Raw genomic sequence first — 14,032 nt, forward strand, 5'->3', positions numbered from 1 at the left:
TACAAGGACAGATGAAGCGTTCACTGAGCAAGCGGGATGTTACTTGTGTCAGCGAGAAGTTGGAGAGCTTTGCTCCCAGATGCACAGGGCAAGAGAGCTGTTTTAAGCAGCAGTTGCTGTGTATGCCAAAGTGGCTTTGTTACTCTCTTCAAGCCCGAGATGAAGACCACAGAACTGGATTCAGGCACAGGTGAAAGACAATCAGTGCAAACAGAGTAGCCCTATTCTAAAGAAACAGAAAGTTACTGTGTAAAGGCAGCTCTCCTACCAGGATACCTCCTTTCTAGGGAGAGCAGAATCTGCCGCAGAACAAAATGCTGGAAGTTTTGTTGTGCCGGATGAAGAAGAGGAAGGGATGATTAGCAGTGAATTCTGGCACGATCATGGCACAGCGCAGCATCATCACTCCGGCCGTGGCAGCTGCCGCTTCAGTGCCTTCTTCGTTGACTTCCACAAAGGACTTGTGAACCACTTGAGAGAGCACCAGCTCATTGCCAGCTGAGATTCCCGAAAAGTCTGCCTTCCCCATGTCAAATGCATCCGGCATTCCCATGCTGCTCAGAAGCGGTTTCAGGTCATAATCTTCTTCAAGTTTAAATCTGGGTAAAGACACCTTCACCTCTGTACAGTCCATCATTTCAGGATTGATCCAATCTATCAGCCTTTCATACGTAAGCTCTCTTTCCAGCTAAAGAAAAATCCAAAAGTTACATTATTAAAATGAGAGTCAGTTTTACACAGCTAAAAGTGGCAATTATTGTGTATTTACCTAGTGCATAGCATGCATCTTTTTTTTCCAGGGTTTAGAGGCTCTCAAGCCAAAAGTGGAAGTTTTATTTCTCAGTAGAGTTTATGGCCCCAGCTGAGATCAATCCCATATGCTTTTTGGTAGATACAATAAGGATCAGTCCTTTCCATGTAAAGTTTATTTTTATAAAACACGTTAGATTTGGGTTGGTTTGGTTTTTATTTTACATTTTTACATATGGAAGACGCTGAAGAACTGATGACAAGGTCCCAAACTGAACTCAGTTCTTCTGCCTCTTAACCAAAGGCTCCTCCTTCAGGTTGACAGGCTGATGAGAAAGTCTGCTCACAATGCCCTTTGCAGTGTTAGAAAACCCCATTAATAAATTCCTTGGCCAGAGCATGAAATAGCCAAGACTTGTGTCACCTTCTTAATAGAAGAGATCCTAGACTTTCCTATGAGCCTGTTTTCAGGCAGGGGGCCAGAGACAATCTGCCAGGTGCTCAGAAGATCTATGCGACAAGCTACAGGACTTTCCTAAGAGCTCCCCCAAATTCTGTCTCACCACATACAACGCTCACCATCCTACGCCTTCACCATAACCACAGCCAACCTCTGCTCCTGAGGAGGGTCAGGTCTTCTTCCAGAGGCTCTGGCTAAGGGGGCAGCACAAAGCCTGACCAGTAGTGACACAAGGCATGCCAATCACTTTGGGGGCAGGGAAGCGTAGGACATGTCAGTGGCGCTCAGCATCAGCTGAAATAATAGCTTTGGAATTGAACAGCAGGTCTAAATCCAATGTTAAACTTTCCTCCCTGGAAGAATAGAGATTGTCTTTGCATTTAACTCAACAACTTACCCTTTCCAAGCCAGTGGATTCATCCTGGATTGCATCAGGGAGCAGGATGATCATGCTGAGCTCATTACCGACATAAGGGAGCTCAAGGATTTTGGTCTGGAAGTCCCCAATATAGGTCATGTTAAATTTGTCCTTCTTGAACATCATCTGCACAGGTTTGGTCTCTTGCTAAAAATAGAGAGATGTCAACAGTCAGTACTGAGCTACTATGCTGGTCTCAAAATCTGAAGCTGGCATTCAATTGCTCAGGGTTTTTTAGAACTTAAGAGACTAAACACACCACAGGGTACAGCCCCACCACTGCCTTCTGTAAAGCAAGTGGTAAGAAGTAAAGATCCCCAAGATTTAGTTTTTAATTGCTAATGTGGGAATATCTGTGAAGTTGCCTTGAAGGCAAAGATGCAAGGACGCATTGGCTCACTGAAGAACTAGTGACACGCACTAAACAGAAGTGGTACAAAGCAGGGCCTGCGTTCCTTGCTTTAAATCGACATGAAATTATTTCAATGTAGGTATTTTCATTTTTAGTCTGTTTGGCTCCAAGTGCTATAACAAAGAAGAACTAACATATTTTAAAATTATACTAAAAAATGCCAAGGAAGTGAGAGCATTATTTTGAATTCTTAAAAGCCACATGGCTAGTAAGGTGGGGAAAGATTTTTCTTCTCTATTGCATTCTTCACTATCTCCTTCACATGGAGGATCAGCTACTATTGTTTATATCATTATTTTCCTCCTTTTCAGTTGAGTTGTTTTTTAAGGTAAAGCCCATTGAAACAACACCCAAAGAGAATATGGCAGAAATTATTTTGCAGCAGCAATGACACATGAAAAGGATGGATAAGCAAAGGCCACACAGCATGTGAAAATCATCCAGTGAGTCCCAAGAAGTGCAAGACTCACAGAAGTAATGCCACAGGAGGCTGGAAAGGCTCCTGGGATGATACAGTAACTCTTTGCTACTGGGCAGATTGTAAAATAACTAGCTTAAAACTTCAGATTACTCCTGGAATTTCCAATGGCTTATTTGAGCCTACTCACACACTTCTGCAGCTCATCAGTGGCTCATCTTCAGTAGGATGAGAATACAAACTTAAGCTATTTAGTTTTACAAGGAAAGAGAGTTGCAGTTGTTTTGCATATCTAAAAGTGAGTTACTTGTGTGAGCCAAGGCAGCATTTCCCAACCTTACAACATTCTCCCATAGTTACCTGGATTGCAAAGACTCTTAATATTAAAAAGAAAAAATACTTGATATTTACAAAGGAGAGGGTAATCTCGCAGCTAGGCTGGGCCTTATTCCAGGAACATTAAGATTTAGGTCATGAGCTCACCATAGCACAGTATCCAATACAGAAACATCACTGAACCTGCCCCTCAGGAGGGAAAGGAGAGTGCCCTATACATCTCTGTAGGAAACTAATGCCAAACATTCCATGTGTGGTAGCACCACACAATGTTCCACCACAAGTCAAAAGGCAGATTATTTATCAGCACTACATGCTGTTGGTGCTGTATCTCAAAACATGGTCCTAGGTGTGCAATAGTCCAGGCAAAAGAAAATGGAATCGAGTACCTGGATGCACTGCTAGATTTTTCAACACATTTCAACAGCGACAGAGCAAGGTGTCAGGAACCAAGTCAGTCCTGTGGCTTCTGAAGTGCTGTAGCAGTCAGTATGGGGTGAGCAACAACACTTCCTATTGGAAAAGTGGTATTAAGCAATTTCAAGCATTCTTGGCTATCTTTCACCACTGGGCGAGGGACAGTTTGAAGTTCATAGAATCATAGAATGTATTGGGTTGGAAGGGACCTTTAAAGATCATTTAGTCCACCCCCCCTGCCGTGAACAGGGACATCTTTAACTAGATCAGGTTGCTCAGAGCCCCATCAAGCCTGACCTTGAATATCTTCAGGTATGGGCCCTCCACCACCTCACTGGGCAACCTGTTCCAGTGATCTACCACCCTCATATTGAAGAACTTTTTCCTAATATCAAACCTATATCTACCCTCTTCTAGTTTTAAACCATTACCCCTCGTCCTATTGCTACATGCCTCTGTGAACAGCTCTTCCCTAGATTTGTTAAAGGCACCTTTCAGGTATTGGAAGATGGCTATAAGGTGCCTCCGGAGGCTTATCTTCTCCAGGCTGAAGAACCCGAACTCTCTCAGCCTATCTTTGTTGGGCATGAGGGCTTCAGTTTTGCATAATGGATGTTTTAAGCACACGAGTTAAGGAAGTCACCTTAGCAGTTCTTGTTAATGACATCTGGAGACATATCCAGAGTTTGATGTGACCCTGAGGGGCAGTCACAGCCTGCTACCGATAGTAGCCAAGTCATCTTCAATAGCACTGATCTACTTCTAAAAGCAAGAAAGTATAGCATGGAGGTCTTAAAATGAGAGTTTGTTTTATTTTTTTCCCTCATTTATTTTGGATCAGTTCAGTGGTAAAAATGCAGCAAAAAAGCACTGACTGAAGAAGACTTACATTCAGAAGTTTCTGCATGTGTGTAAGTGCTCTGCCTACAACCTAAAGGAAAATTTCTTTTCTTATCCACATCAGTTCTATACTGAAATACTCGAGTCCACCAACTTCTGTGAAATTGTCCACAGCTCTAAAATAGTCTGACAGCTTCACTCAACTGTTTTCTTCTCCTCTGTTCCAAGTGCTGTAACTGGAGTGCTACCTCTCGCAAACAAACAAGAAGAGCAAAGGAAAAAATAAGAGACAAAATGAAAGAAATACTTAATTGCTATATTAAAGTTCCTAGTAATTATGTGAAACGTAACAGAAGCTAAATAGAAAGTGTTCATATCAATGGGAGGAGGTATAAGGAATTTCATACAGTGTACCCAAGGTAACCTTACTTGATTTTTTTTTTTCTTCAAATGAATAAATGTATTCATTTCAGAGCACTTCAGAGTAAAGTGTACCATCACCATTTTAGCACATCATACCTTGTTAATGTGAAAGGGCATTTCTGCTGTTTTCTCTTTTTCGAACTGCTTTTCCCAGTTGCCTTTGAAATAGATGGCATTCACCAAGACAAGTCTGGTCAGCGAATCGAGAATCCCCTTCGCCAACAGGTTCCGAATTTTACCTTTATTATACGTAGAAAAAAAACCTCAATTTTTAACAGTTTGACATGCATCTAGTTACTATCTAATATACCATCTACTCTTAATACACAATAAATAAATAGATAAGAGAATTATGTACCAGAGCAAGAGCTCAATGTTTGGGTTTTTTTTAATTCACAATATTGTATCTTGAAACAGCTGCTTACCCAAGCCCTGGCTGATACTGAATACAACAGGGCATTTTGCAAAACACTCACCTTCAGTTCTTTCCTCTACCCAGGCATTTATTTGTTCTCTGGAATCCTCCCAAGCATGCTTGAAGTCAGTCTGCTCCAGTCCAGCATGGTACAGTTTCTGACTCGACTCTATAAATGACTTACAGGGACATTCAGAACAGCTTTTCAGCAATGTATTTTATTCTCATTCAACACCACATGATTTTTAAATATACCAAGAAAATCTGCCTGTTTTCCTCCCCCAGCTTCATACAGAGCTCATAAAGTTTTGTCTGACATGTTTCTATTAGGTTTCGTACCACCTATTTAAACTAGAAATTGTCCACTGTGTGTTTTTAAGTCAAATGGCTTGTTTATTATGTTAGAAAGGTCTACATAGCTTAATTGAGGAACAATGTGGCTAGTTTTGGGTTTTCTTTTTGCTTCAGTGAGAGAACATACAATTTTGTAAGCTTCTCTCTACGTAAATTTCATTGTTAAACCTCTCAGGCTAACAGAAAACAGTTCAGAGGGAAAACTGATTTCTCTTTTTGAGGGGAAAAATATACTTTCTCTCTGATTTAATATGGTTAAATCTTTATTACACAAATGCGAAGTTTTAGAGTACAATCCATATAATTTTTATCTACTAAACAAATGAAACACTGGCATTCTTCAAAAAAAGAATCACCGGAAATAACTCCTGGGGGATAGACAAGGAGGGAGGGAGCCTCACATCACCTTGCTTCTAGGGAAGCATCTAAAGGAACATGTATAACACAATAACCATTATCCTTATTTAGGTCTTCTAATAAGGAAAATCTTACAAGTCATGTACTCCTCTCAGTAGGAGTTCTCTGGATGACTTAAGTAACAAAGAAAATCTACAAAATACTGCCCACGCTGAAGAGCAAGAACTATTCTTTTTTTATCACATTTACATACGATCAAGGGAAAAGAGATACATCAACCATTTGTCCCGCAGCCAAAACTATGAATGGATCATGGAACTCATTATTTAGAGTCTGATGGATTTTATAGTGCTTTTTCACCAGTTGTGCACTCAGATTACAGGCTACCTAAAAGGAGCTTCTTCACCAAGCTCAGGATTTGGCACAAGCTATCACACTGGCAGGTTTCAGGTTAGAAAATTTGGAGAGTAAAATTCAAAGCCTGCCTTTGACCCCCAAAGGAAATAGGTAGCAAGTATATTCTACTGAAAAACACCACAAAATTAATGATTACTTACCAAGAGAAACTCAAATGTCTTTTCTCCATAAAGTCGGTTAGCAGTTCTCAGTATATATTTGGTGTCTGGATTGTTAATTTCAGAGAGAAGTGACTGATACCCCTTGTGAGCATCTCCAACTTTGTTCAGACAAAGCACCTGTAGAAAGACAAACATCCTCAGCGGACTCCATGCCTTCTCTAAACACACTTGCTTTAGCACAATTTTATTTTTTTTTAATGACTCTTGTGTTTAAAAACTTTGACTTGAAGCCAGAAGATTTTTCATCACATCTCCCATCTGGGGCATATCATGCAAGTCACGTATGATGTACCCAGCCATATGTTTTACGAGTAATAAATTGGTGCAGAAACGTCATCAGTATTTAGTTTCCTTCACATAAGCCAAGCATTAGAAGATCACAGAACGGCTGAGGTTGGAAGGAACCTCTGGAGGTCATCTGGTCCAAACTCCTGCTCAAGCAGGGCCACCTACAGCTGGCAGCCCAGAACTACGTCCAGACGAATTCTGAGTATCTCCAAGTATGGCAACAATATAATATAATTTTGGATAAACTTTTACAGATTTAAATGGAAACAAAATGTATTTATACTCCTCTTCCACTTTGCAAGATAGTAACAAAAATTACTAACTATGCCTTCAGTACTGTCAATTCCATATGTCAAACATATGCCAAGTGGTATTTGTCACCTGAGCAAGTTTAAAAGCAACAAAACTAAACTAACATGCAGCTACCATTTTGACATTCATACAGGCTGGATTTTTAACTTTTTGTTTGTTTGTTTGTTTTACATGCCTGGTTATGTTTTCAAAATGTGCCTAGACTGTTATAAAGCCCAAAGAAGACAGAAGAAAATATTTTATGTAGCTAGAGATACATCACATCTACAAACAAAATCCTAGGTACCTCTTAATGGCATATTGGAGAAAGATCTGTCAGTCTCAAAAAACCAACCAAACAAAAAAACACAACCAAACAGCCAAAACCATCAAAACCCCCATACAACAGCAACAAAAAAGGGAAGCAAAGGAAGCTTCCCCTATAAAAACAGGTACTGCTTATATACATATGAAAGGAAGACCTCTGCTCTCTGAGACCAGAATGACAACAACAGTTTAGCATAAGCACAGGTCACACACATAAGACAGATTTGTTGTTCATATGGTCCCAGATTCAATACACTAAGTTTATTTAGACATACCTTTGCTATTTGGGCTTCAGTGTTACCTTTGGAACCCAGCAAAATCATAGACAAAGCAGAAGAAATACTAAAAGGAGAAAAGAATATATTCTCTCCGCTTTTGTTCTCATACAGCTTTCTTAAGAGGTCGAGTGCAAAAGTGGTATTTGCTGCACAGAGGCTATCCATGGTTCTGAGCCTGGGAGATAAAACATAAAACAAGAACAGCTCAAATTTATTTGAATAACTTATTTCAGTCTTCTATATTTACCAGTATGAACTATCCAGCAAGTGTCATAATTAGGCTGGAAAATTATCAATTCACTGAAAAACTGATTTGGTGGAACAAGCATCTTAAATCCAACACCAGGCATTTGAGTTATTTTACTGATTTATTGTTCATTTTGCTATTTCAGTCACATATGTGTAACAGAGACAGCAATTCCCACTGTTGTCATTACACTTCACTAGGTAAATAATATTGCATCTTTTGAGACTATTACAGACAACAGTATTTTGTTTATTCTGTTTATTTTTTTAAAGTTTATTTTGACTTTTTTTTGACAATTACTTGACTTTATAGGAAAAGCAGAGCAAAAAGTTAGGTATCAAAATAGCAGAATTATAAACTCTTACCTTCACTACGTCTGTGTATCTTCAGTATAACCTTCAGCTTACTTGTATGTGTGTACGCTGTGTTTTAAACCTAACAGACACTCCAGCAGAAATCAGCAGAATGACTTAACCTACGAGACTAAAAAAAAAGAAAAGGGAAAAAAAAGTTATTTGGTCAGCATGAAGCATAACAGATAACTGCAGTTTCCTGCTGTAGTACAAAGAAAAAAAAAAAACCAAAGTCCACTACTTTATTGCTTACAACACAGAAACACACACAATAAAAATACTAGCTTAAAGATATTGTTATGGTGCATGCACATTTCAGCATAGGTAACTTGATGTCTGTCATACTCTACATACTGTGTAAGCAGTTAACTAACCTAAGATTAAACCACACACACCTATAAAAGGAGCAATACTAGAAGGCTCAGTTAACTACAGATAAGTATCACCAGACATGGTAAGATAGCAGCTGGTAGTAAAGGTTTCTGTGTTTTGTTCTTCCCTTAAGGCAGTGCCTAGTGTTGATATGTTGCTACAAAATACCAAACCAACACCTAATTCGTATTACTAATGCATTATCTCAAACAAATAGGTGGAAAGAACAAGATTCTGTATGCAGGGTTTTCCACCTAGGAAAGTTTCCAGCTAGTAGCTTTGCAATAAACAGTAGTAACTTTCCTCCTGTTTCTCTTGTCCAATAACTGAAAGGAAGGGGGGAGGGCGCGGGGAAGTAATCTCAGGTGGAAATCATCCTTTGTCTGAAACAAGTAATTTAACTACATGTACTTTACAGCATAAGTAGGAGGCACTTAGTATTTCAGTTCATGTGAGTTACAATGCAGACCAGAACTCCCCTACTGTCCTGATACCTGTCAGATTGCTAGCAAAAAGGGTTTTTGACCTGGAGATCAAAAGGCACAGGAATAGGGACAGCAGCAAGCAGTACTATCTAGAAAGTCTTCATAGGGCTTCTACGACAGACAAGAATTTACAGACAAAAGGGGGCAACTCACACTATTTGCCTACCTGAAAAATTGGTTCATTCAACCGAATTGTAAGTAATATTTCAATAGCTGGGACACAAGGCAGGAGTTTTATCTCTACAGTTACTCACGCTTTCTCCGAAGCTCCTGAATAGCAGTGTAACTACTGATACTCATAAGAGCAGTTTTGGAGACAATACAGAATGACTGCACTTTAAGGAACAAAAAGCAATACACTACAAGCACGTATTTGTCAGTCAACTGTAAAGTGTTTGCTTCAAAACCCTTGGCGATCAGAGGGTTTCCCACACCAACTCATTCCTCACTTGTGGGCTCTGCAGGTCAGTGGCAAGGCATTCATGCGGAGGTTTCTGGATGCCCTGACCCTGAATATTCCTACCACTATGAATTTGAAGCATATATTCCCAGCAGTAGACACCTACGCTCTAGGGTAGCTGTCTTTATGGACAGAAAGGCTGTATCCAGATTAAGCAGATACACGCAGCAGCATCCCTTTCAAATACCGGTTTTGCTATGGAGGAGCCTGGCCAGAGCAGGGTGCAGCTCTCCTCCATCCTGCGGCCCAAGAGACACATCCCACCGAGGCTAAGACATGAATTAGCGCCTGGCAGACCTTGCAGGAGTCGCAAGCTGGCAGCTTCAAACAGAGCCAGAGGAGGAACTCGGGGTGACGAGCATCGGGTGGTGTCCGTCTGCACAGAGGAAGCCACATCTGTGGCACAGACATCCCTTTTCCCATCCCCTGAACCAAAGCGTCTTGAGGGAAAGGGGCTTCATTGAGGATTTGGAGAGTTGGAGCGATGTTAAAACACTTGCAGGGTAAGATCTCCGACAGCTCCAGGTAAAGGCCTCCCGCTTCTCACCCTTCCAGGGGCAGTCAGTGGGACACGGGGAATAACGGAGCCCAGTGACCGCCCACCACCGCCAGCTCTCAGCCCTCTCTGCCTCCACAGGGGCGGAGGGGCAGGGAGGAGCCGGGAGGAGGTCCGAAGATCTGACACTGTCCCAGTGCGGTTAGGCAGAAGTAGCCAGGGGTTTGGCACTCAGCAGGGCGTAGGCTGGGGAAATAGGAAAGGAGCGGCAAGACTCTCCTTCGCCCCCGCATTGGCGTTATGAAACACTTTAAAACTCAGGGGTGCCCCCCGTCACTCCTACGCGGAAAAAGCATTCCTTAACACACTGCTGCGACTCCAGCTGACAAGCAGCAGAAGCTACGTCATGAAAGAGGAAAAAAATAAAAGAAACGCCATGCAGCTTCTGCTTCTTTAAAAAAAATAAAACGCAAGCGCAAGCTTTCCGTAGAAAACAATATCGGCAGGATAGCCGCCGCACTCACCCTGCCGGGCGCCACACTCCCCTCTTCCTGGGGCCCGGCCTTTTGCTTTCCCCGGAAGCATTGCCGAGATGAGGGGGGGAAAAAAGGGCGGGAGCCCGGCCCCTCCTCCGCCGCGCCCCGGGCTCTAGCCTGCGACCAACGGCCATTTGGCCGTCATGGCGGGGAGGCGGTGCAGCTTCCCCCCCGCCCCGCCTCTCCTCCAAAATGGTCGTCAGCTACAGCCAGCCCTTTTTTGCCTCCTTACTCCTCGCGCTATTAGATCTCCGTGGGCCTCGCCTGGCCGCAGATAGCGATCTTCCACCTCTGCCTCCCTCTTGTGGCAGAGCTGACAGAAAACGCCACCAGTCCCTGAGGGGTCATTGCTATTACTAATTATTTTTGAAGCAGTGGTTTTGAACAAAAGTAAGGTGTTGCTGTAGCCTGAGACGGTATGAGCTTGGCCCCTCCTCAGGTACCTGAGGGTCTGAGTGAGACAAATAGTCCACACAGAGGTCTATCTTTTATTTTTTTTTTTTTATTTTTATTTAAGGAGTCAGTAGAGTGACATGAGAAGCCAATTGAGGTGAAATTGGAAGCTGATGAAGACTTACAGCTGGAGTGTGGAAGGAAGGCAAAGGGAAAGGCTACAGGCCTTGGGTGGGGAGGAGTCTGCCTCCATTTGTAATGCAAGGACCTAATCAAGGGCTATACAAGAGCAGGGTCTAACTGCTGTGGGGTGGGAGTAAGTACTAAGACCACATCTCAGTCTGCTCTGATTAGGGTGAGCAGAGTCTGCCAAAGAAGAGGATGCTTTGGGATTTGTTGTGTTTGATGAAGAAGAGGAAAGGGTGGTCAGCTTTGAAAGTCATTGTTGGTGCTTTTGATCTCAGCACCAGGACACCTGTAGCAGCTGCTGCCTCAGTACCTTCTTCATTGACCTCCATGAAAGCTTTGTGAATTATTTTTGAGATGAAAAGATCCTTCTTGGCTGACATCCCTGTGAAGTCAGCCTTAACAGGGTCGAAAGCATTTTGTATCCCCATGCTGCTCAAAGTGGATTTAAGGTCATAGTTCTCTTCTAGCTTCACCTTGGGCATGTACAGATCCACTTCAGCTTTCATCATGCTGGCTGATTTGGTCCATTCAGCCAGTTTCTCGTAGCTCAACTCTCTTTCCACCTGCAGTGAGTGAAATCAGACTGTCAGTGACTTAAACTCCATTTTCTTAAAGGTGGTGAGGTACAGGCCTGAACTGTCAGAGTAGTTCATTATTTGTTTTCTGCTGTGAAGAGAATTACTTATTTTGTAGTGTGTAACTCATTATGATACTACTAGGTGCTTGCTACGTGTGTATATGGATGACTTTTCTCTTGGTAGTGGTAAATAAGTGGAACACATGTGACCTCAGGTACAAATAAAAAGATGTTTCCCCTTAATCTGTTCAGAATCTGAAACTGATCCTGGTGTGGACGTGAGGGCCTGTTGATACCTTCTTGGTCGGGGTAGTCAGTACTTAGAGTGAGAAACCTCACCACAGAATATCAGGTGTAAATCCAGACTGCAAATGACATGAAAAATTAATTAATACAGCCATCAGAAGATGATAACTCTAGGGCATGGTGGTTCAGATTTTGTCCTTGCTTTTCATGTGCTATTCTAGCAGTAGAAAAGTAGAAAAGGGGACACAAAATAGGCTGAGACAGTTGTGTGGACGTACTTTTTTAGTGTATCCCTAAGTAAAATACTATGTTTGCAACATTATCAGATGTGGGGCAAATCCTAAGATGAGAAATCATGGTGTTACAGTTTATGAAGCAAAGGCTGCACACATCAGAACCTATTCTACCACAATTTTGAAGCTCATTCCTCCTTGTTCTTTTTATCTGTTTCTGTTACTGTCTAATAGTGTATCTGATGCAACATTAGGTCAGTTTTACCAGCTCCAGACCAGTAGTGTTATCATTGATGTCATCTGGCAGAAGAATGAACATGCTGAGTTCATTTTCCACGTATGGCAGCTCAACGATTTTGAATTTCATGGTTGTTTCATGGAGTATCAAAAATTTCTCTCTCAGAAACATCATCTGTACTGGTTTAGTCTTGGTCTGTGAAAAAAAATCAGACATAAAAAATAGTATCACTTCATTTCTTAAAATGGATGATAAAGATTACTTGCTTCATTGAACTGAAAGCAAAGATTTGTAAATAAGTACAGGACTCAGCAGTATTTGCATACTCAGCACTCTCAGCAGTATTTGCATACTCAGCCCTCTTTCCTTTGGCCAGTATCACATACACTCTTTTTTCAAAGTCATTAGGATCTTTACAAAAAATCTTCATGAACACATACAGTTACCTGCTAACTGAATCACATGTAATCTGTTTCTCATTTTAAAATAAAGGAGTTAGCTTTGATAAGAAAGTAACTACAGTAAGTGTAGTTTCATGTTTTCTCCCAGATATTACATTTTTTGACTTTCTTGCCCTGGAAGCCATCAACTCTTTTGCCTGTGTTATACTTCTAGGCAATACTGGTTGTCTCACTTTGCCTCTGAACCATATTTTCTGTGACCTGGGCTGGCTTTTCCTCTTCCCCAAACCATAGAGGACTGGGTTACCAAATGAAATTGGTTTACCCAATAGTCTTCCGTGCTCCTATGCTGTATTATGTTTACAGAGTTAGTACTGATATATCCACTATACTTTACATTTGAGTTACTTTTGAGTTCAAAAGTTTATCTGTTTGCAGGCTTTGTATCAGGTACTCTGTGAATTAAACCCTCTCTGTGCACCAATGCGTTGGGTTTACTTGGCAAGGTTTTGGGAGCAGGGTGGCTGCAGAGATGCCTTCTGTGAGGAGACATCAGAAGCTGCCTCCATGTCGGGCAGACACAGTTCCAGCCAGCTCCAAGATGGAGCCCACCACTGGCCAAAGCTGAGCCAGTCAATTACATTGGTAGCGCCTCTGTGTTAACTTATTTAAGAAAGAACTGCTGTGCAACAGTAGCTGGGAGAGAGCTGGGAGAAAATGTGAGAGAAACAGCTCTGCAGACACCAAGATCAGTGAAGATGGAGGGGAAGGAGATGCTCCAGGCACTGGAGCAGAGATTCCCCTGCAGCCCATGGTGAACACTGTGGTGGTGCAGATTTCCACCTTGATGCCTGTGGAGGATCCCATGCTGGAACAACTGGATGTGCCCTGTAGGAAGCTGCAACCCATGGAAAGCCCATCCTGGAACACGCTCCTGGGAGGAGTTGTGACCCTGTGGAGAGGAGCGCACTCAGGAGCAGGTTTACTGGCAGGACCTGTGACCCAGGAGGGGACCCATGCTGTGGCAATCCATTCCTGAAGAACACTGCTCTATGGAAGAGATCCACACTGGAGGAGTTCTAGAAGAAATGCAGCCCATGGGAAGGACCCGCGTTGGACATGAAGGACTGTAGCCGGTGGCTGGGACCCTACGCTAGAGCAGGGGGAAAGTATGAGGCGGAAGGAGCATCAGAGACAAAGTGTTATGAACTGACCACAACCCCCATTACCCATCCCCCTACACCTCTTTGCAGGATAGGTAGAAGAGCTGGGAGTGAAGTGGAGCCTGGGAAGAAGGGAGGGGCAGGGGAAAGGTATTTTATATTTGGTCTTATTTCTCATTATCCTACTCTGCTTAATTGGCAGTAAAATATATTATTTTCCCAAATTCGAGTCTGTTTTGCCCATGATGATAATTGGTAAATGATCTCACAGAATCACAGAA

At 42.2% G+C, this 14,032-nt stretch overlaps 2 protein-coding genes across 3 annotated transcripts; both read right to left on the bottom strand.

The window, feature by feature from the left end:
- Positions 1 to 283: 283 nt before the first annotated feature.
- On the bottom strand, positions 284 to 8,002 carry LOC104542435 (serpin B6-like). Of its 2 annotated transcripts, XM_010186747.1 has the most exons (7): positions 7,975 to 8,002; positions 7,360 to 7,537; positions 6,158 to 6,295; positions 4,951 to 5,068; positions 4,571 to 4,713; positions 1,608 to 1,775; positions 284 to 688 (listed from the first exon to the last, which is right to left on the bottom strand). In XM_010186747.1, exons 2-7 carry the CDS (start codon positions 7,525 to 7,527, stop codon positions 284 to 286), a joined length of 1,140 nt encoding a protein of 379 aa, XP_010185049.1. In that variant the 5' UTR covers positions 7,528 to 7,537; positions 7,975 to 8,002. The 2 variants fall into 2 exon arrangements, with proteins under 2 accessions (XP_010185049.1, XP_010185057.1); XM_010186755.1 differs by lacking the exon at positions 7,975 to 8,002 and having other exon boundaries at positions 6,158 to 6,276; positions 7,341 to 7,527.
- A 3,052-nt stretch (positions 8,003 to 11,054) lies between these two features.
- On the bottom strand, positions 11,055 to 12,382 carry LOC104542456 (heterochromatin-associated protein MENT-like; the record flags this gene model as incomplete). The annotated part of the gene is made up of 2 exons (XM_010186778.1): positions 11,055 to 11,456; positions 12,215 to 12,382. Coding segments are annotated over 2 exons (570 nt in total), but the record flags the coding sequence as incomplete, so codon positions are not given.
- Between the last annotated feature and the right edge of the window lie 1,650 nt (positions 12,383 to 14,032).

Source organism: Mesitornis unicolor, unplaced genomic scaffold, assembly GCF_000695765.1.
Source record: "Mesitornis unicolor isolate BGI_N332 unplaced genomic scaffold, ASM69576v1 scaffold27810, whole genome shotgun sequence".
In the NCBI taxonomy this organism is placed as follows: Eukaryota; Metazoa; Chordata; class Aves; order Mesitornithiformes; family Mesitornithidae; genus Mesitornis; species Mesitornis unicolor.

Coding starts and splice junctions, on each gene's coding strand:
- LOC104542435 (XM_010186747.1), bottom strand. CDS start 7,527: ATGGATAGCCTCTGTGCAGCAAATACCACTTTTGCACTCGACCTCTTA. Junction 6,296..7,359: donor CTGAAGCCCAAATAGCAAAG/GTATGTCTAAAT, acceptor GTCTTTCTACAG/GTGCTTTGTCTGAACAAAGT. Junction 689..1,607: donor AATCCACTGGCTTGGAAAGG/GTAAGTTGTTGA, acceptor ATTTTTCTTTAG/CTGGAAAGAGAGCTTACGTA.